Source organism: Rhamphochromis longiceps, unplaced genomic scaffold, assembly GCF_057381845.1.
Source record: "Rhamphochromis longiceps isolate RC_006_pf unplaced genomic scaffold, R_longiceps_female_GT1.1 unmapped_scaffold_4, whole genome shotgun sequence".
NCBI lineage: Eukaryota > Metazoa > Chordata > Actinopteri > Cichliformes > Cichlidae > Rhamphochromis > Rhamphochromis longiceps.
This window is the reverse complement of record NW_028187224.1, coordinates 1,796,765-1,819,557: the sequence shown is the minus strand read 5'-3', so window position 1 is coordinate 1,819,557 and position 22,793 is coordinate 1,796,765. Positions and strand designations below refer to the sequence as shown.

Below are 22,793 nucleotides of genomic sequence, written 5' to 3'. Positions count from 1 at the left end.
ACATGTGATTGTGTGTTGTAGTATTGATCCCAATGCTGGTATCAGTCCTGGATCAATAACACTGGATGGATGCGTTCAGCATGGAGCCCCTGAGCTGTGTTACAGACAAACATGGAAACTGACAGGTCTGTGTCATTCACAGTCTGTAACACTTCTAAACAACAGAGGCTGACCCAAGTGCCTCAGAGCCAGGCACGCTCACATCACAGCTCTCTAAATAAGCCAGTTTCAAAATAAGAGCTGAAAGCTGTGTTTGCTTGTGTTAGCTTATTATTGTGGAGACTAACATTCAGTGATCATGTGTTCAGACTCATAATGATTACTCTCAGAAATCCTGATCTTTGTATTTACTGTGTGTTGGATCAATAACTGAGATTCATGGTATCACACAGCTGTGCTGCTGCTGATGTCAGCACATCTGGAACAATACGAGGTATCTGCTACCAGACTGAGCAGGACGTGAGACCTGTGGACTGTTTAAAGCTGTCCCTCCACAGCTCACTCAGACCTGATCCACACCTCAGTGATATTCTCTGACTTCCTCAGTAGAGACAGAAACCATTCAGATCTGGGACCATCAGCTGACTGATGATGTCACACAGACTGTGTTTTTCAGGAACAGTGATTCTGATGTGAGCCTGCTAGCTGACAGCAGACCTGATGAAAGCACATGTTCACATCTGTGAGGACAGACTGGACTCTTTGACTGCACCTTGGTTCTCCTCAGAGGTCTGTACAGGAGCATGCCCACCCCCACTGAAGATCTCAGTCACTGTGAAACATAGAAAGCTGCTTGTGTGGCCTCTGCCTCACATGTAGATACAGCTACAGGTTTCTCTGTCAGTCAGACTGAAACAGTGTCCTGATGCTGCATCATTCAGCTCTGTGCCCCAGTCAGCATCACTGGGAGCTACCAGTGTTTCTGCCCTTTTCCTGTAACACTACACTCAGCACAGGCTCAGCTGGTATCCAGTGTTGGACTTTGGCTTCAGCTGCTGTGATAGATCCTCTAACATAGATCAGCTCTGCTACATGTTGTTAGATAAGTGCAGCTGCTGTCATGTCCTGATGTTTCTCTGGCTCAGCAGCTTCTCCATCAGAGGTTCACATGGAGCTGATCCAGTATCTCCAGTAACTGTGTTCTGTGCCTCACTGGTTCATCCTTCTGTCTGTGTGACGTCAGTCAGATGTTGAAGTTAAACTCTGTAATCTTCACTGTGTCACAGAGTTCAGTGAGTCCCGTTATTCACAGTATCAATCAGATCATCAGAGAACAGCTGATCAGCAATCAGTGGTGCCAACAGCGCCTCCTGTGGTGAGAGGATGCAATAATGCAATGTAGCATTTTTCCACTCAACACTTGCAGTCATGGAAACTGTCTGTTGGATCTGTGTGACGTTGCTTTCTTGGTTAGAGTTCCTCACAAATGTCCAGATGATTCTTCTAATGAGGCGTCGACCATGTTTGCAGCTCTTTGGAAGAAAACGTCGCCCTTTGCCATCCTTACTTTTCTTTGACTTCTTCAAATGCAGCTGAACTCCAGCTGGTATTTTCTTGGACTTTGCAGCTGTTTCTGGTCATCAGTTCATTCCTGCAAACCTCTGAAGCTGAACAACAATGATGCTGCATTGCTGGCTGATCCCAAAAGGTTGATTCTGTTCATCTGGACGTTTTCAGAAACGTTTGCTCACTGATCAGGTGACTTCTTCAGTCTCAGCTGACTGCAGCTTTACAAGCTTACAAACAGCACATTTGCACAATGACTGAAAGCAGCAGCACCTGATATATATGATACTAATATAATACATATACATATATAATCCATACTAATGATGAAGGAACTGAGCTCACAGTCCATTGTTCATTCAGTGAACTACTCAGTTTATTTTGGGCCTCAGAAATGCTCACTCTGTTTGTACATCACTGTCAGCAATAGACTCATTCTGCTGTGTGGACAGGAACACATGTGACATCACTTCCTGTTTGTTTGTGACTGAAGAGGAAGAAGTTTACAAGGAATCATTTAGAAGAGTTTCAAACATCAACTGATTGAATCCATGAATCTGAAAACGTGTTTGTGAGTGAAAGAGACAGACATGTACAGACTGAACTATCTGTTCAACAGTCAGAGTGTTTCTGTAACAGGAGACACTCTTTACACTCCACTCAGCACAGGGACACTGAGGCACCAGGAGAGAAGACTCTAAACCCAGGATAAAGAGTTTGAGTGAATGTGGTGTTGAAGGTGTGGAGGTGGATCAGAGTGTCAGAGGAGACTCTGTAGAAGGACAGAGTGCCAGCAGGACAGTCCACATACACTGCTGCTCTGTTAGAGACAGAGGAGGAGGAGGAGGAGGAGGAGGAGATGAATGTGTAGCTGTTATTGTGAAGGACAGACTGAGGACCATCATCAGAGCAGCTCAGACTCCAGGACTGATCATTGAGTCCAAACACACAGTCATTACTGCCTCCTTTCCTTCTGATGCTTCTGTAACTCACTGATATACAAACGCCTCCTCTCCACTCAACCTCCCAGTAACAGCGACCAGTCAGACCATTTCTACACAGCAGCTGTTCATAAACATCAAATCTGTCTGGATGATCAGGATATGACTGAACCTTCCACACATGTGTCACCTTCCTGTTGTTGTCAGACAGTTGGAGCTCTGTGTTCACTGTGTTTGTGTCGATTGTGAGTTGACAGGAATCTGATGGAGAGAACAAACACAATCCAGCTGCAGTTATTGATCCATCATCTGTTCATTGATTGACACTTTGATGATGACTCCTGACATGATGAAGATGGTTGAATGTGTGCTGCTTTGTTTTCATGAATCCCATTAAAAACACACTTACACTTCCTCAGACCTGGTCTCAACCATCGGACTCCAGCAGGCTCCACCCTGAAAGGAGGAGGGGGGTCAGAGCAGCACAGTCAGCATGCACACATGGACATTACATGGCTCTCACACACACACTGTTACACACTGAGCTCAAAGCTCGGCTCCACTGTTTTATTCAAAGAAATCTACATTTATTTATCAGCACATTTAAAAACAGCTTGAGCCAAAGTGCTGCACAGAGTAGAGAGAAAATAGGAAACATACACAGTAATGACTATAAAGACTGGTCAGGATTGAAAGTGTGGAGCAGGGAAATTATTTTACTGCTATTGTTAAATAATTATCATCATTACCATTGCATTAAGAATAATATAATCTGCAGCATGGATATTGCATTCAGAGGTTTAAACAGTGTGTCTGTCAGAAAAGGCTAAAAGTTACAGGCATACAGGAAATAGGCTTGCAGAGAGTTTGCAGAAGTGAAAGCAGTCTTAGGTTATTTTGAGCAGCGGGTTGGACGAGGCTATTTGAATTACTAGGTTATTCAAGTTGATCATTGCTCTAACAATGTAACAGATAGCTTTAAGAAGGCCTTAAGATGCTTATGCACACAGTTATTATGTTTAGTAGAGGTTCTTGATTAAAACATTTATTTAGTAGATGATATATCCATAGTTTCGGTTCGATTATTACATATACGAGAGTGGCTTCTGTCTCTCTGTCTGGTGAAAGGTCAGAAGTGCGAGAGGTGACATAGAGGCTGAGTGAGGTCAACACACACACACACACACACTTTTAGTTAGATTTATTTAGAGGAGAGAGGTTAGTCATGTCTGGCTGTAACTGCAAAATTGTCTCGGTAAAAGAGGAACTGAAAGGTAGAAAGGAAGTGCCGGCCATGAAAATAGAAGATGATGTTCTTTCGAACTGTGTTAAAAGTCATTGTGGTGTTGATCTGATCTATGTATAAAATGTATCTGTGACGCATGAAGGGGCGTCATTAATCAAACCCTGATGTTATAAAATAATTGTTTGTGCTTTTAGTAAGTCGAAGATCAATTGCTGTCTGCGTACAGAGTTGGCTTCCCACACGTGTGTATTCATTAAAATCATTGTTTGACCAAGATCTTCTGGACCATGGTTGTTTGTACTCTCCTTCCTCAATTTTTGAACCTTAACAAAAGCTACAGAGTACAAATGTGTTTCCAACCGGCTTTTAAAAATGTCCAGTGTTGGTGACGACCTGATGTGAAGGGCGACTGTTCCAGAGTTTGGCTGCAGCCATCGATAAAGCTCACCTCTGTTTTTACGTCTAGTTCTGGTCAGAAGCTGCTTATCTGCAGACCTGAGGGCTCCACTTGGATTCTTTTGTTAAAGAGAGATAAGATGGAGCCAATCCATTCACAGATTTAAAGACAACCAGATCTGGAAGTGGATTCTACCACGTACTGGTAACCAGTGGAAAAAGCTGGTGATGGGTCGTCTAGCACAGACCCACCGCTGGAACCAGACAATTGATGAGGGAGAGAACTGTGACAGCGCCGTTCCTTCACTTGACCTCAGTCGCTCTCGTCTGCTCCCTCGTAACACTGCTCTTTATTGAGCTTACATGAATATGCACAAGTTCATTATGACGTCTTACACAGGTATGAACAAAGAGTACCAGTCTGTGCATAGTGTGTGTGTGTGTGTGTGTGTGTGTGTGTGCGTGTGTGTGTGTGTGTGTGTGTGTGTGTGTGTGTGTGTGTGTGTTCCAGATGTGGCCCGCAGGATGATAGTTTTTGGCCCCACCTTAATATGAAAATGTAATGTTAGTTTGATAATGTATGACACTTTACAGTGTTGTGGGCGGAGCTGAATTAACCCACCAATCAGGGTGGGATATGGATCTCAGGGGACACCAGCCGGGCTTGATGCAAGCAGGGAAACATTTCTCAATGAGTCAAAGTTCCAGCAGCGTTGCCCTGGAGTGTTTCTTTCTTTCCTGTGCCTGGCTGGCTTCCTCCTTTCTATTGGGCAAACGCCGACATTCGCCCCAGCGCGCTGCGTTCACAACACTTCAAAAAAAGTTGTTTTTTTAAGTTGCTGCCCAGCGGGACATTATACGTATATAGATTTATACACACGTCAGTGGGATTTAAAGTTATGTTTCCACAGAGAGAGATCTCATATTAACTCTCACAGTGATGCGTAGGCGGCGGGATAAAAGAAAAGTCATGAACTCAATGCAGCCCAATTTAGTCTGCAGTCACATAGCGACACCTGTTCATCGGCAACAACAGTCCCCGGTAACCCGGACTAATTATAGGGTCGCACCGTAATTTGTGGCTCGATGTTTTTATTTGCATCACTGCGTTTGCATTGCAGCAAACATGAACATTACATATATTTCAATATAATGTAAAAGCAGTCAAAACAACTAACATCAGAAACAGCTGATGTTATTTGTTATATGTCACGGTGTCATTTCCGCTTCTTTCTCCTGTAACAACAGCCCGGCGCCGTGAGCAGTCGCCTTTTTTGCGCTCGCTATCCCTGCACTTTCTACCATCTGCAAACGCCACGGTGTTCGTGTCGTCATGAAAGACATGAACATCGAGCGTAAAAACAAAGGAGACTGCTACCGGCTTTTTATCTGCCGATCGCCGTGCTACGGTTGCAAGAAAAAGAAGCAGAAATGACGTTCTCTACGCGTTGAGACGTTCCCCGTCCGTCGGCTAAACGCTTGATTGAAACTTCAATGCGACAGTGACACCAAGTAGAATTATAAATGTCACATAGCCCCAAACATGTCTTTTTCAAAGCCTGCGGTGAAGAGAAAGGTTGGTGATGAGCACCGACAATTTCAGAAAAAGTGGGAAATGCAATATTTCTTTGTTGAGCACAGGGGCACCCCGACCTGTCTTATTTGCACAGAGAAAGTTGCGCTGCACAAGGAATACAATTTGAAACGTCATTACACAACTAGACATGCTGAGGTGGATGCAAAATACCAGGGAGACGAGAGAGCGAACCGGGTTGCCAGTCTTAAAACAGATCTACTGAGGCAGCAAGATTTCTCCAAGAAAGCAACCAAAGAGAATAATGCAGCAGTCGGAGCCACGTGGTTAGTGAGATGATTGCTAAAGCAGGGAAGCCATTCACAGAAGGTGCATTTGTCTAAAAGTGCATATTGCAGGCTGCAAATATAGTCTGTCCGGGAAAGAAAGGTCAGTTTAGCAACATCAGCCTTTCTGCCAACACCGCAGCAGATCGCATTTCTGACCTGTCAAGTGACATTTATGACAAACTGTGTGAGAAAGCCAAATGTTTCAGTGTATACTCAGTCGCTCTTGATGAGACCACAGACATCACCGACACTGCCCAGCTCCCAATGTATGTCCGTGGTGTTGATGACAGTTTTGAAGTGATGGAGGAGCTGCTCACAGTAATTCCAATGCATGGCCAGACCACCGCTCAGCAGATATTTACAAGCTGTGTGATGCCATTGAGAATGTTGGTTTGCCATGGAAGAGGTTTGTTGGAATAACAACAGATGGAGCGCCATCAATGACAGGGAGGAAACATGGACTGGTGGCACAAAACAAACTGGAAGAGGAAGGCGTGGAGGAGGCCATTGCTCTGCACTGCATCATCCATCAGCAGGTCCTTTGCAGCAAATGCCTGAAGTTTGACAATGTGATGTCTATTGTTGTGAAATGCATCAACCAAATCAGATCCAGGGGCTTAAAGCACCGAAGGTTCTGAGCTTTTTTAGAGGAAATGGAGTCAGAATATGGGGATGTGCTCGACTTCACTGAGGTACGTTGGCTCAGCAGGGGAAATGTATTAAAGAGACTTTTTGAGTTGAGAGCAGAAGTGAAGCCTTCATGGAGAAGGATGGAGTTAGTGTTCCTGTGCTAACTGATCCCAAATGGCTCATGGACTCAGCTTTTCTTGTTGATATGACACATGAGCTTAATGTACTGAACAAGACGTTACAAGGCCAGGGGCAACTTGTCAGTGCTGCCTATGACAACGTGAGAGCATTCTCCACAAAACTGGCGCTCTGGAAAGCTCAGCTCTCTCAGACAAACCTTTGCCATTTCCCAGCATGCAAGGCACTCGTGGATGCAGGCACACCATTCAGTGCTGACGAGTATGTTGATGTCATTTTGAGGCTACAGGAGGAATTTGATCACAGGTTTGCTGACTTCAAGACACACAGAGCCACCTTTCACATTTTTGCGGACCCCGTCTCCTTTGATGTGCAAGATGCCCCTTCTGTGCTTCAAATGGAGCTCATTGAGCTGCAGTGCAACTCTGAACTCAAAGCAAAGTTCAGGGAGGTGAGTGGAAAAGCAGAGAAGCTTGGACAATTTTTGAGAGACTTGAGCCCTAGTTTCCCTCGGCTTTCCCGAATGTTCAAGCGGACCATGTGCCTTTTTGGTAGCACATACTTGTGCCAAAAGCTCTTCTCCACTTTGAACTTCAATAAGTCCAAGTACAGGTCCAGACTTACGGATGATCATCTTCAAGACATACTGAGGGTCGCAACTGCTTCCTCCCTCAGGCCAAATCTGGCTCGGCTATGCGAGAGGAAACGCTGCCAGGTCTCTAGCAGCAAGGAGTAGGCAAGAGAAGCCATGTTCAGAAGAACAGTTCATTTTCTCCAGTGTTCCATTCATGTTCAGAAGAAGGTTATAGAACTGTTAATACAGACATTTCAATCTAAATACAGCAGATATAGAAGACTGAAAGAAAAACACACAAGTTCACTGACTAAAAATATCTTATTATTATTTTATTTATGTATTACAGATTGATTTATTTTCTTATTAATTCTTAATTTGTTGGATTGGAATTTTTTAACCATGTCTTTCTTGTGGAAAACCTAATGCGGCCCAGCCTCACCCAGACTCTGCCTGCAGCGGCCCCCAGCTAAATTGAGTTTGAGACCCCTGTCCTACACCATAAATCAGTAAGAGAGGGCACGACCTCTCTCATGGCCCCAAGTGGTGTGTGCATGCCAGAGCACTCTGGAAGGCACACAGAGTCTTTACAGACTACTAAGGATCGAACCTCTATCATCATCCAATCGATTATAAAACTAAGCATGTATGAGTAAATATTTTTAAGCATATCCCATATGGAAAAGACTAAAAACTTATATGATGAAAGTCATACTCACGAAAGTGGCCACTTTCTCATTACTTTCATATATTGTTTTAGTAAGTATCGAAAACATACAAGTTTCATTATATAATTTTTCAAGGGATCTTATATCTGTTTTCACTCTTGTATGCTTTTCATACAAGTTTCACACAAGACAGATACAAACTTTATAAGATTTATATATCTTTTCCATATGGGAAATGACAATCAACAATATAAAGCTTACAGCTGGTTTTAATAACAACATTTATTTGTTTCTCAAATGAGAAAGAGCTATCGAGAAACACTCCTAAATCTTAAGTTCTTAACTTTTCCAGTGGGCCAAATTCAACATTATCTGCTAATGCTAAATAGGCTGCCGTTATTAACTAATGCTAATTGGATGTGAATTAGCATTATGCACTAATGCTAACACTTACTTTTTAACAATGTGAGTAGCTAATGCTAACACTATTTCCCTTAACTTTATAACAATGTGAACGGCTAATGCTAACACTCTTTTCCCTAGCAATACAACATCTGAGCTGCTAATGCTGAGTAGGTCGCCATTAGCACCTACGTCTAATTAAAGGCAAATACGCATTAGAACCTAATGCTCATATCGTTTTCCTTTGCTTTATAACAATGTGAGCAGCTACTGCTAAATAGCATTAGCTAATAACAGCAGTCTAATTTAATGTAAGTTAGCCTCATTTGCATTATAATGATGTGAGGAGTTAATGCTAAGTATGCTGCCATTAGCAGCTAATTCTAATTAGGGGTGAATAATTATTACCAGCTAATGCTAATATCGTTTTCTCTTCCCTTTTAACAATGTGAGCAGCTAGTGCTGGGTAGGCTGGTGCTAGCAGCTAATACTAAAGCTAAAGCTAATTTGATGTGAATTAGCATTACATTAGTGAGGAGTTAATGCTAAGTAGACTTCCATTACAGGTAATGCTAATTTTAGGTATTTAGGAATTGGCAGCTAATGCTAATACCATATTTTCTTGCATTATAACAATGTGACCAGCTAATGCTAAGTAGGTTGCCGTTATTAGCTAATACTAATTTGAGGTGAATTAGCATTATCCGCTTATGCTAACAATGTTTTTTCTTACTTTTTAACAATATGAGTAGCTAATCTGAACATTTTTTTTAATTTAATTTTAACTTTTCCCCTGCGATGTGAAGAGGTAATGCTAAATAGCACGCCATTAGTGGCTAATTCTAATTTTAGATGAAAAAGCATTAAAAGCTAATGCTAATACCATATTTTCTTGATTTATATCAATATCAGTAGCTAATGCTAGGTATGTAGCCATCATTAGCTAATGCTAATTTAGGTGAATTAGCATCATCCGCTTATGCTAACAATGTGTTTTTTTACTTTTTAACAATACGCCATTAGTGGCCAATTCTAATGTTAGATGAGAAAGCATTAACAGCTAATGCTCATACTGTTTGCTTTGTAAGAATGACAGCAGCTAATGATACGAAGTCTACCGTTGTTAACTAATGTTAATTTGATGTGAATTAGCATTATCCGATAATGGTAACTCTTTTCCCCTGCATTACAACGACGTCAGGAGTTAATGCTAAGTAGGCTGCCATTAGGGGCTAACTCTAATTAGGGGTGAACAATTATTAGCAGCTAATGCTAATACCGTTTTCTCTTTCCTTATAACAACTTGAGCAGCTAATGCTAATTTGATGTGAATTAGCATTATATTAGTGAGCAGTTATTGCTAAGTAGGCTACCATTAGCAGCTAAAGCTAATTTGAGGTGAATAAGCATTAGTAGCTAACGCTAATACCCTTTTCTCTTGTGTTATAATGATGTGAAACGTTAATATTGTTCTCAAACAACAGAATGAGAATGAAATATTGATTCTAACAGGGCCCATAAACAGTATTAGCTTAGCAGCATTAGCTTATCAGAGTTTCCATCATGGTCACATAAATCCTTAGCAGAGCAAAGTGGCCTACTTAGCAATAGCTGCTCAAGTTGTAGAAAGCAAGGGAAAACAGTAATAGCATTAGCTGCTAAATGTGCACTTGAGAACAAATTTATTGTTAATTCAGCTGTGAATGTAGAGTTTGTCATTATTTAAGCTTCCATTTCCAAATGTTAGCTGCTCCTGTCTGCCTCTTTGTCACAAACACAGACTGAAATGATTCACAGCCTTGTTTCATCCTTCTGTCACTGTGGACATACAGCATGGGAAACATACACATGGCTGACACTTTATTAGGTACACTGGTATCTATCTCAGGTACACCTGTGACCTAAATGTTCCTGCAACCAGACTCCTTGGAGACCCCTACATAAATATCCATGAACTATCCAGCTAGACTAGTGTGTCTGTCCCTGAAAATATTCCTGCATGTGTGATTGTTCATGTCTCATCTGCAGGAAACAAACAGGAAGTGAGTGAAGGACACAGGAAATGTTTCCAGCTCTTCCTCCTCTATCAGACATTCTCTCCATACCTGAGAGTGTCCAGTCTCCAGCCTGGATCCTTCAGTCCAGCCGACAGCAGCTTCATTCCTGAGGGACCTGGATGATTGTAGCTCAGGTCCAGCTGTCTCAGATGGGAGGGGTTGGAGCTCAGAGCTGAGGCCAGAGAAGTACAGCCTTCCTCTGTGATCAGACAGCCTGACAGACTGCAGACACACAAAACAACAATCAATCTGTCAACAATCGTTTTCTCTTTGTCACAATAACATCTATCCATCCATACATCCATTCAATGTAACTTTATTTATAAGTGACAATACCCAACAGACAACAACAGTCATCTGAAGCTGTTTAACAGTGTAAGGTAACCGCCTCCACTGTGAGCAGCACTTGGTGATGGTGGGAAGAAGAACTCCCTTTGACACAAAGATCCTCCCAGTGAAAACAGGCTCCAGGAGGAGCATCTACCATGACTGGTTGCAGGGTGAGGGGAAAGAGAAGAACATGAACATCAAGAATGCAGCGAGTGGTAAAATAATAATAATAATAATGGATTGGATTTATATAGCGCTTTTCAAGGCACCCAAAGCGCTTTACAATGCCACTATTCAGTCACTCTCACATTCATACACTGGTGGAGGCAGCTACGGTTGTAGCCACAGCTGCCCTGGGGCAGACTGACAGAAGCGAGGCTGCCATATCGCGCCATCGGCCCCTCTGGCCAACACCAGTAGGCAAGTAGGGTAAAGCCCAAGGACACAACGACCAGGACAGAGAGCCCAGGGATCGAACCGGTGACCTTCCGGTTACAGATGCGATTCCCAACCCCCTGAGCCACGGTCGCCCTAAATAAAGATTTGACCTCAGTGTGCTCAGTGTTCCTGTCTATTCCTAACATATTCCTAACACGATAGCTGCACTTTAGAGCTCTAAAACTGGAACTGACACATAAAAATACTGAGAACACAGACTAGCAGCCACTGCATGGCCTCGAGTACGTATGTGGTGCGTTCAAAGAGCATCAGCATAGACATGGTGGGTTCAACAATATAGGACATAACAATTTCTATGGCGAAAATACTATCAATGAATGAGCCATAACATTTTAGCCATGTAAACATGTTATCAGTGGGCTTTCCAACAACTTGCATTGATCATTAAAGGATAAAATACGTGAGTCGAGGTCACTACGAGCCATGCGAGGGTCAAACATGGCAGAGAACCTTCCAGCAGCATCTTGGTTTATAATCCGCCTTTGGATCATCAGTTTAGGAGATGAAGGATCCAAGTAAAATAACAAGTTAAAAAATATGCAGCTATGGTCACTCACATGGACATCCTCCACACATACATCATGTATATTTAAACCCAGGGAGAAAACAAGATCCAGTGTGTGACCCTTTGTATGTGTGGGGCCAGAAACATGCTGCCTAAAGTTAAAAGACTCAGTGACAGTGATGAGCTCAGCAGCAGTGTTACAGGATGCTTCATCAATATGACGGCTCAAATCTCCCAACCTTCTCCAATGAAATGATGGATGTCAGAAGGTCATTAAATTCAGTTAGAAAGACCCCATCAGGTAGAATAAAATACAATAACTGGTTTTTAGAGAACTGACCATCATCTGTGACTCAAATGCAGAAAAGGAGTCCGAGGTCATCAGACTGCATGTGAATCTGTCCTGGTAAACAACAGCGAGTCCTCCACCACGTCCTAAAAGACGCGGAGTTCAGATGACGGAGCAGCCAGCTGGGCAGATTTCATTCAAGTGGACATAATCAATGTTCCCTCTAAGCTGCGCACGGGCGCAATCCGCTGACACGCTCTCTGCACACAGAGTATCTGCATTGCGCACAAAAAGATATCTAACAGGCTGTGAGGCTCCTGAACTCTCTGCCCCCCTCTCACGGACAATAACCATATCCAACTTCTTAATAGCAATGAACTGGTCTGCATTGGTGCATCATATCTTTATTCTCTTCCCCCTCCTGCCCCCCCCTCCTTCTTAAATAGATAACTATCATATCTGATATCATATCTCACAGTACAATAATATTGAATGGGTTGCATTGTTGTACTTTGTCATGTTTCTCAGGTCTTTGTCTGATTTTCTACGAACATTACTTGTCATGTTCTCATGTTGTTGCTAAGGATTGTCTTATTGCATTGGAGTCACACTGGGTTAAATATGTACACTTGGGTTTTAAGGGGTATTTATTATTTTCTTCTTTTTTTTTGGGTTGTATGGAAGCCCCAAACGCAATTTCATTGTTCTTGACAATGACAATAAATAAATAAATACTAAATACTAAATACTAACCTGAATTGAAATTAAAATAAATACGTTAACAATTCTGCTTTGCAGTGTTAGTCAGTGACTGGCTGCTCCAGTATTTAGAACGATGCCGCCTTATCCCATAGTCCAGCCAATGATTCACATTCGTATATACGCAGCTAATCAACGTCGCTGACGGGCTATGACAGCGTCCTCATGTGCCGACACCGGTGTTTTGGTTGATGTAGAGTGAAGCCACGTTAATGACAACGTGATCCAGTGATCCAAGGGACCGCTCAGGGAGTTTGTGTGTTCGCTCAGACACATGAAACATTAGAGGGAACATTGGACATAATTCTTATTTTGCTGCCACGTCTCAGTCAGACACATGAAATCTAGAGACTCTTTAATAAAGAGATCGCTTAGAATAAATGATTTGTTTGTTATGGAGCGAATGTTAAGCGGGGCCAACCGAGTTGATGACGGTCGATCTGCAAAATCAACAGCTGACTGCAGCGGCACTTGAAATAAAGACAATGCAGACCTGTGGACCTGCTGGGCAGGGCAGCGACTCCAGAGCTGGGGGAAGCAATGATCGATGAGCAGACATAGCTGTTATCAATAAAAACAGTGAACGTTTGACGGACACACCGTGAGAAAAACTGCTTCTGAGCCACAGAGCCCAGGTCCCAGTCACCGGCGTAACATATTAACTAAATGTCAGGAGAGGAAGTGGACGCAGGCACCAGGATTCTCCCCACAGCCAAGAAGCTAGCCTCTGGTAGCTTCTCAGTTTCACCTGGACGTCGGCCCTCGTTCCCCTTTTCCATCTCTTGAGGGTGAAAGTCCTGCGGGTTGTGAAGAGTAGCACACCAGGGGAGGAAGAGTTTTTCTGTTCAGCTGTTACAGTAGCTCTCCACTGAATCTTTGATGTTAAACCCTTTAAGACCTACCATAGAACCAAGTCTGCCAGAGCTTATCTTTAGATTTTTACATGCTGTAGTGCAGACCTTCCCAAACTGTGGTGCCCGCCCCCTAGGGGGGGCGCAGAGCCATGGCAGGGGGGGGCGCGGTATGAAAAGGGAGGGGAACAAAACGCTTGAACACTGCTAGCACGGCGCCCACAGAAACGCAAAGCAGGAGATGAAGCATCGCTGAATATGTTTCCAAACCAACTTCATTCTAAGCCAAAGACTAGAAAACATGGTGAAGCAAATCTGCCCTTTGGCTTCACCTGCACAGGTGCTGAGGTAGGTCCCTGCGTCGGGAGCAGCGCTGGGCTCTTCCAATCATGGACAAACAGGATCCCACATTCTTAATTTTTAGTTCACAAACACTTGTTGTAGTGACTAACTACTCCTGACATTTTGGAGATGTTTGCTCTTTATAGAGTAAAGTTACAGCGGGATACAAATAACATCAGGCTGATCCTGCCACGATTTGTTCCCTCGATTCAAATCACAGACAAACAGGATCCCACAGCTGTTTATGTTTTTGAACCCATTTTGCACAGAGAGGCATTTTTTGAAAATGTATTGACAGCAATGTTGATTAGTATTACAGAAGAAGAAAAAACAACTACCCGTGACGCCTTTGTAAATGGAGGGACAGTAACTGCGTGTGAAACCTGCAGATACTCAGAGTAACAGTATTTTGTCTCTGTCTGCCATTCTGCAATTCATCTCACATAAACAATAACGTGACGTGAAAAAAGGCGCAACCTTTGACGTTGCCAGATGAACTCTGTATTCCTCGTCCGCAAAAAAGGAGTTTTAAAAAAATCTCAGTTTTTGGTGATTTGAAACACTGTTTGGATGAAACAGCTGCATTTTCAAAAATACCAGTGTAGGTGCGGACGTAGCGTAAAAGATTTAGTAGTTTATTTTCTTACTACCTGTAATTTATTGCAGATTACTTGTATTTGCTTAATTGTTTACTAAATGTTTGAGGTGTGAAATAAACCGCAATGGAGCAAAATATGGGCGTGTGTGGTTGGAGGATGTGTTAGTGCGTGTGCGTGCTGTTCACGCGCCGGGGGGGAGGCGAACGTTTTTCGTGTAAAACAAAGGGGGGCCCAGCAAAAAAAGTTTGGGAACCACTGCTGTAGTGCCATTTTGGGGAGCAGTTCAAGTTGCTATACATCAATACAACCGTTATAGCCCAAATTTTAATAATATGTATGCATTCAGTCCATAGTAACTACATATACATATATACATATACAGCAAAAAGTGCAATAAACTAGAACAAATTGAAAATTGTTTTGTTTTGTATTTTTACATATATTTGTAGTTAGAGAAATTTAAGAGGTTTATCCCTCAAAACGGAAGAACTAAAAAAGTTGCACAAAATAGTTTCCAACCACAGGAAATGTAATTTGAGTGTATCCATAGTTGTATTTTTGAGATACACCAAATTGTATATACTGCATGAAAAACTAAAATAAATACTACCATGTGAATTTGCAAGAAAAACTTCAGTGCATCAAAATAAACTATTTCCAACTGTGTAATTTGAGTTCTAAGCCTCCCAGAAACTATACTGAAAGGGTAAACTCAAACATGACTTTTAAAAACACCAGTGTAGGCTTCAAGGTAAAAAAAACAAACAAACAAACAACTAGAATTTTCGCAAAAACGACGTCACTTCAGGTTTCGGGCAGGTAATGGCGGACATACGATAGTTTGGGCTGACATCTATTCCAACGTAGGAAGTGCTATGAACATCTGATCGGATTGGCAAAGCGTGTTTCTGGAATATTACTTTTTTGTTGCTGCAAGTGCTTTTCATGCAACTTTTGCAAAGCTATGTGTGGAAGGAAACGGTGACCTAGGATAAGCTGGATACATAAGATGTAAGTACAACTCCGGTTTCACATGCAAAAATAAAAATTATTGCACTAGCTTGTGTGGTTGCCGATCTACAGGCATTTAAAAATAGTTACGCAAAACTGAGCGTTCCCACTCTGACCGGCCTTAAAGGGTTAACAGTATCTCCCAATCATAATTTAAAGCAGCAGAAATTAAGTCAGAACTCAAAAGAGCAAAAATGACATTACAAAAAATGATTGACGACAGTGAAAAACTACATTGTTGCCTCCAGCAAGCTGCAGCGGCGGCAAAGCCAAACACAGGCGCCATCTTGTTTGACAGAAGAACGTAGCACACAGCAGCTACAAGCATAGAGTGCACCACTATTGTTCAAATGGAAGAAATAGAAAACACTCAATAAATCCTTCCACAGCTGAAACTAATGTAGACAATGTCAGGGGAGGAAGTCAAACTGAACTTATGACACCAAGCACGATAACTACCAAAATAATGCAGGAAAAGTAAACTAAGAAACCCTAAAGCAACTAAACAGAGCAGCTAGCAATAAACAAGAAGTGTAAACTATAAAAACATAGAAGCTAAATGCTAACATGGCTAACACTATCATCACTGTATGTAGCCCGACTCTTCTCACAGCAACATACAACTGTCATGGCTAGACATCTCACTGATTGGCTCATGTTAGCTTGTGAAAATATAACGTCCCAGCAGTACTAGCTGTTTTATATACTGTTTAAAATAAGCTAAATGTGCTTATAATGTGTAAATAAAGGCTGAAGCAGCTAGCACTGTTAGCATCAGCACCAAGCCCTGTTACATTTGTACACTGTTAGAGCAATGGCTCCAATCTACAGCCTTTAAAATAATGATTAAAATGCTGTGATTGCAGCCATTCCCCAACTCTCTGTGAATGGTTCTCATGGCTATTGATCAGTGGGCTTTGATCAGTGGGCTTTGATCAGTGGGCTTTGATCAGTGGGCTTTGATCAATGGTCATGAGAATTTGCATAATTATGATTAAGGAACTGACCTCCCAGCCCATTGTTCCTTCAGTGGGCTGGTTTCAGTCATTATGCAAATGTACTGTTTATAAGATTGAAACCTGCAGTCAGCCGAGATTGAAGAAGTCACCTGGATGATGATGAAACATTTCTCCCACAAAACGCTACGTCCAGATGAACAGAATCAACTTTTGGAGATTTACTTACCTGGATGATTATTGGTTATTGGTAACTTTATTGTCCCTAATGGGAAATTGATTTGCAGTATGTCCGTACAAACAAACAAACAAACAGGCAACCAACACATCACATACAAACTCCAAAATAATATAATATAATATAAGCCTGAGAAAACAACCTAGATTTTTCATCAAAAAAGTACAATGTGCAATGGCAACAACACATATGGTTCAGTGTTATTAACTATGATAATAGCAGTAGGTACAAAAGACAATCTATGTCTCTTTGTCTTCACTGCAGGCACTTTATAACGACGACCTGATGGAAGCAGTTGAAAATCATTAAAGAGAGGATGATCTGAACACAACATGACAGAGGTCGCCTTCCTCAGCACCTGCCTGTTATAAAAGTCCACAAGCTGGACCTGAGACCTCCCTGAAATCTTACCAGCCACTTTAACCAGGTTGTTAAGTCTGGTCTTATTATTCAGAGACATATTACCGTACCAAGCAATGATACAGAAAGTTAAAACAGATTCAATAAAACTTTTATAAAAAACGAGTCATCATTGCAGATGAAACATTGAAACCTCTCAACCTCCTTAAAAAGTCTTTGTTGAACCTTTTTCACTGTAGCAGCAAGATGTGACTCAAAGCACAGAGCTTTATCAAGAACAACCCCCAAATACTTATAACTGTCCACCAGTTCAATGGCTGCACATTTACCACTGTTAGCGCAGGATGAGGGGATGTCTCCCTGAAGTCAATAACCATGTCCTTGGTTTTCAAGGTGCTGATCATTAAGAAGGACTGATCACACCACGAAACAAACTCATCCACAACAGGCCCATGGGAATCCTCTTCACCATGAAGGAGGCTTACAATGACTGTGTCATCTGCGTATTTAATGAAATGCCTGTTGGCCTGTGTACTGCGACAGTCATTAGTGTACAAAATATACAGTAGAGGAGAGAGACAACAACCTTGCGGTGAGCCAGTGGAAGAGTTCAGCTGTTTGGAAAAACAGCCGTTCACTCTCACACACTGAGATCTGTCAGTTAAAAAGTTTAAAACCCAACCAACGAGATTAAGATCAAGTGTAAACTGGTTAAGAAGTTTATCAGCTAAAAGATGTGGCTGGATAGTATTAAAAGCTGAAGAAAAATCAATAAATAAGAGCTGAGCATGAGCTTTGGCGCCATCAAGATGGCGATAAAGGAAGTTCAACAGAGTGACCACTGCATCATCAACACGTCTACGAGGCCTGTATGCAAATTGTAGAGGGTCTATAAGCTTCTCTACTTGCTAACTGAGAGTCTGAACTAAAACCAGGAAGACTTATCTTATTACAGTCACTGTAACAGTGACCAGTCATGTGTTTCATGCCTGCCCAGGCCACCCTTAAGTTATTGCTACCCATCTCCGCCTCTACCTTATCCTTGTATTTTACTTTGGCTTTTTTAATTTCTGATCTGATCTCCTTCCTAATTTCTCTAACTTTCAAGATATTCCCTTCAATAAAAGCTTTTTTCCTTTCATGAATCAGCCTCATAAGACCTTTTGAAGACCATGGTTTGTTATTAGGAAAAAAATGGAGATGGTGTCAGTCGCATTCTTAGGATTCGCTTTAGGGTGGATGTAAACAACGGTGACGTTGATCTGTGGGAATTCCCTCGGCAGATAAAACGGCCTCAAAGACACAGAGAGGAGTTCAATGTCAGGCAGACACACTTGTCTACGAACGGTCACATTTTTACACCATTTCTGATTTATATACAAACACACTCCTCCTTGAGATTTCTGGGTAGCTCCGGGGTCTCGATCCAAACGTATGGGAAACCCGAAGCCATTTAGTTCCAGAGAACAATCAGGGTCAGAGTCCTTGAGCCAAGTCTCTGTGAATGCCATTAGACATGTATCCCTGTAGCCACGCAAGTGTGCGACATTCAAATGCAGTTTATCCAATTTACTCCTCAGAGACTGCACATTAGCCAGGATTATTGATGGTAAAGGAATGACTCCAAACAACCGTCAGGATTGCCAATAAAACCATGCGAAATAAAAAACCCATCTTCGTTAAAAGAAGTTCCACAAAGCACAAGCCGATGCTATAGAATTTCCTCAGGCAAAAAAATATATATATAAAGGAATAAAAGAATGAAATAAAATAAGTTAAAACACTGACACTGACAGAGAGAGACAACCTGCTGGTCGCCACAAGAGCAGCGCCCCTCTTTCTAGTCTAGTCTAGACTGAGAATGCATCAAGACCACTCACTCACCCTTCCCTCCTGCCTCTCAGCTGCTGAAACTCACAGTTTGTTACCACGGAAGAGTCACTCCTTCATCTGAGATGAAGCCTGATAGTCTGACTGATGCAATATAACATTCAGTCTACACTTTGTTTTTGTGCAAAGATGATAAAGAGGAAATACTAATAACATAAACAAAAATAAATGTCCAATTTAGAAATCTTATTCTTTTTTGCTCTATAAAATAGTTGTTTTTATTTTTCAGTCACTCATCGTAGCAGTAGGATTTACATGAAAATAAAAACAAATTAAGTTTGAGAGAAAAAGTACATTTTTGGCACTCTCTGGGCAACTGACTCAGAGACTCAAATGACTTAAAAAACCCGATTCATTTTGGTGAGTGACTCATTTAAACTCGATTCGGTAAAAAGAATCAAATTTACCATCACTAATACAAATCCCTTTGGAGAAAACAGCTTTAAAATATGTATTGTTAAATTCCAGATGTTTCTTTGCAAGGAAAACTCAGACACTGAAACAATACCACCAGTAACCTCCTACATATGGAAATGTGGTGTCATTAAAGACATAATAATTTCATTAATACCCAATATCCAGCAAAATATGTAATTTGAACATTTTGTTCCTAACGAAATCAAATGTATATATTGTAGAAGATTAGCCAAATTTATGTAAAATGGCCAGTACATGAATTAAAAAAATAAATAAATAAACAAAATCGTATGACTGTGACAAATTTTACACAGAAATTCAGTCTAATAATCCACTCAAATATAAATATAAGTTTAGCTAAAAGCTCTATAGATAAGTCAATCAATAATATAATTCACATTTTAAATGATCATATGTGTTAACGTTTGAATCCTGACCTGAGAGTTTCCACTGCACACTGTGAACTCTTTAGTCCAGCAGACAGAAGCTTCACTCCTGAATCCTGCAGGTCAGAGTTACTCAGGTCCAGCTCTCTCAGACTGGAGGACTGGGAGCTGAGGACTGAGCACAGAGCTTCACAGCTTCTCTCTGACAGGTTACAGCCACCCAGTCTGAAAAACAAAAGATAATCTATAATACTTATGTAAAGTTTGTTATTATATTACATGCCATCTTTTTATTTTTGATGAAACCTTAACATACTAAGATACAACATCATATGGATGAACTTGAATAAAATGTTTTTTTTTAATTATATCTTTATTTGGATTGGACAAGAAAAAACCATCTGCATAGCAGTATATGAATAACATGGGAACAAAGTCCTTCCAGGTTTTAGATTAAGTCCAGGAGAGCAAATGATAAACAAAGTGATCAGCGGGTGCATATTAACCTCCACTAGCTATTACTAGGACAGTTGCTCGCATGCTCTCCCAAAGGAGATATATAGAACACATTACATGGAACTATAAACACAAACTGGGAGGGGTGCCCATGCTGCAATCATTGTGAAGAAATAAGTAAATAAACAAGCAATAGTAATAGAAGTAAATGTAAAAAAAATCAAACAAAAAACAACCAAGTAATAGTGAGATCAAGTGAAGTCAGCCCTCGTGGGGGTGATGAATTGGATCCAATTGTTCCAAATTTGGTAGAATTTGGCTTTTTGATTTCTTAACAGATATGTAAGTTTTTCCATCCTAAATATCTCTAAAATGATCCCAAACCAGTCGTCTAGGGTAGGCTGGGCTGGGCTTAACCATCTTCTAGTAATTGTTTTTTTACTTGCCACCAAGAGTAATTGCACCAACTTAATCTCACTCCTACATTCCAGAAAGGGGACCAAACCCATGTATAAAACCTTAAAATCTAAAGGTATTTGAACGTTAAAGACTGCACTTAAGGAGACCTGAACGTTTTTTAACTTGGGACAGTCCCAAAAGACATGAAAATGGTTAGCAACAGTCGAGCCGCATTGTCTCCAGCATTGCATATAAGCCCCTTTGTACCTCTCCTGATATGGAGTCTTGAAGTACCTAATAATATTCTTCCAGCCATGTTCCTTCCAGCTCATAGAACTGGACGTGGACCACTGGCAGTACAAAACATTTTCCCACTCCCCCACAGAAATAGCAATCCCTGATTCCCTTTCCCATTTATCCTTAGTGTATAAAGTATTATCCTTGCTGGCACTAGAGAGGGCTTTGTATATTTTAGAAATAGATTTAGTAGGGGTCATGGTTGTGGCATTTTTCAGGATGAGGAAAAAATGCGACTCAGCATCATTGAAGTCGGACAGTTTGCATTCATGATCAATATATGATCTCAGCTGTAAGTTTCTATGAAAGTTGTATTTTGTCAGGTTGTGATCGTCCCGTAAGGCCTCAAATCTGAGCACAATATTTCTATGAGTAAGAGAGAGGGATGTCGTAAGGCCATAGGATATCCATGCTTCAAAGTTAGAGTCGTGTCTGTTTGGAATAAAATCCGAGTCGAAAGCAACCCACCTGAAGATTTTTAGCATTTTGTGTATCCCACAGATGTTGATTACCTTCTGCCAAACTTGGAGGGTGTGGGTTAACCAGGGGTTCCCCAGCTTTTCCAGCCGGCACATTAGACCCTTATCTGCCATTACAGCTTGTAGGGGGAATCGGTCCAACAGGCTGGACTCCAGTTCCTTCCACCTAGCCGTGTATGTTTTGTTACACCAATATAAGAGGGGGGTTATTTGAGCGACATAATAGTAATTCCTGAGGCAGGGGAGACCCAGTCCTCCCTTTTCCTTGGGGAGCTGGAGGGTAGCATATTTAATCCTTGGCTTTCGGCCCTGCCAGATAAATCTGGAGATCCATTTGTCCCACTCAATAAATTGGTAATCGCTCACTTCTATTGGCAAGTTTCTAAAAAGATAAAGCAGTCTGGGGAGCGTGTCCATCTTGATTGCGGTTACCCGGGAGCTGAGACGCATAAAGGGGACCAGATTCCATCTGTGCAAATCAGCTTTTATACTTGCAGATATTGGCTCGTAGTTTGCCTGAAAGAGCAGCGAGAGGTCCGCAGTCAAATATATTCCCAGGTACTTAATTTTCTCATTATCCCGATTTACTGTAAATTTGAGTAGAGATGTGTAATATTCTCCTAATGTTGTCAGTTGTTTGTCTATAGTGAATGAAACCAGTCTGATCTAAATCGATGAGGTCAGGTAAAAACTTCTCCAGCCTACGAGCAAGAATAGAAGTAAATAGTTTGTAATCCAAGTTAAGGACACTGATTGGTCGATAGTTTCCACATTCTCGTTTATCTTTCCCCTCTTTTGGGATAATTGAAATAGTTGCCTCCCTCCAGGAGGGTGGGATTTCTCCCTCCTGTAGAATGTAGTTAAATGACTTCAGCAATGTGGGGACTAGATCTGCCCTCAGGGTGCGATACCACTGAGAACTGAACCCGTCCGGCCCAACTGCCTTACCTGGTTTTAATCTGGAAAAAGCATTAATTTCTTCCACTAAAATGGGATGTGTTAGAAGCTCATTTTTGAGAGACGGGAGTGAAGGTAATTCTAGAGAGCTAAGAAAGGCATCAGTACAATTCTCCTCCGTAGCATTGGGCTGTGAGTACAGCTCCCTAAAGAAGGTCTCAAAACATTTCTGAATGTCTTCTAATTTTGATTCCAGAATATTAGTCTTGGGGTCCTTGATTTGGTATATCGTACTTTCCTCTAGTTGTTTGCGTTATTTATGTGCCAGATATTTTGCAGATTTCCCTCCTGTCTCATAGTATTTTTGCCTCAAAAAAATTAAGTTATTTTGGGCCTCCTGGGTGTAAATATCATTAATTTCATCCTGTATTTTCCTGATATCCTGCTTCAGA

The 22,793-nt window shown here is 41.5% G+C and overlaps 1 protein-coding gene across 1 annotated transcript in view; it reads right to left on the bottom strand.

Moving 5' to 3' along the window:
* Positions 1-1,994: 1,994 nt before the first annotated feature.
* LOC146640643 (NLR family CARD domain-containing protein 3-like) overlaps positions 1,995-22,793 on the bottom strand; it is a 133,891-nt gene continuing 113,092 nt past the window's right edge. Inside the window, exons 8-11 of the mRNA XM_085399943.1 lie at positions 19,865-20,038; positions 10,470-10,643; positions 2,857-2,903; positions 1,995-2,708 (exon numbers count right to left, since the gene is read on the bottom strand). Coding sequence (XP_085256069.1) covers positions 2,167-2,708; positions 2,857-2,903; positions 10,470-10,643; positions 19,865-20,038 — 937 coding nt within the window. The 3' untranslated portion in view covers positions 1,995-2,166. The remainder of the gene's footprint in view (positions 2,709-2,856; positions 2,904-10,469; positions 10,644-19,864; positions 20,039-22,793) is intronic.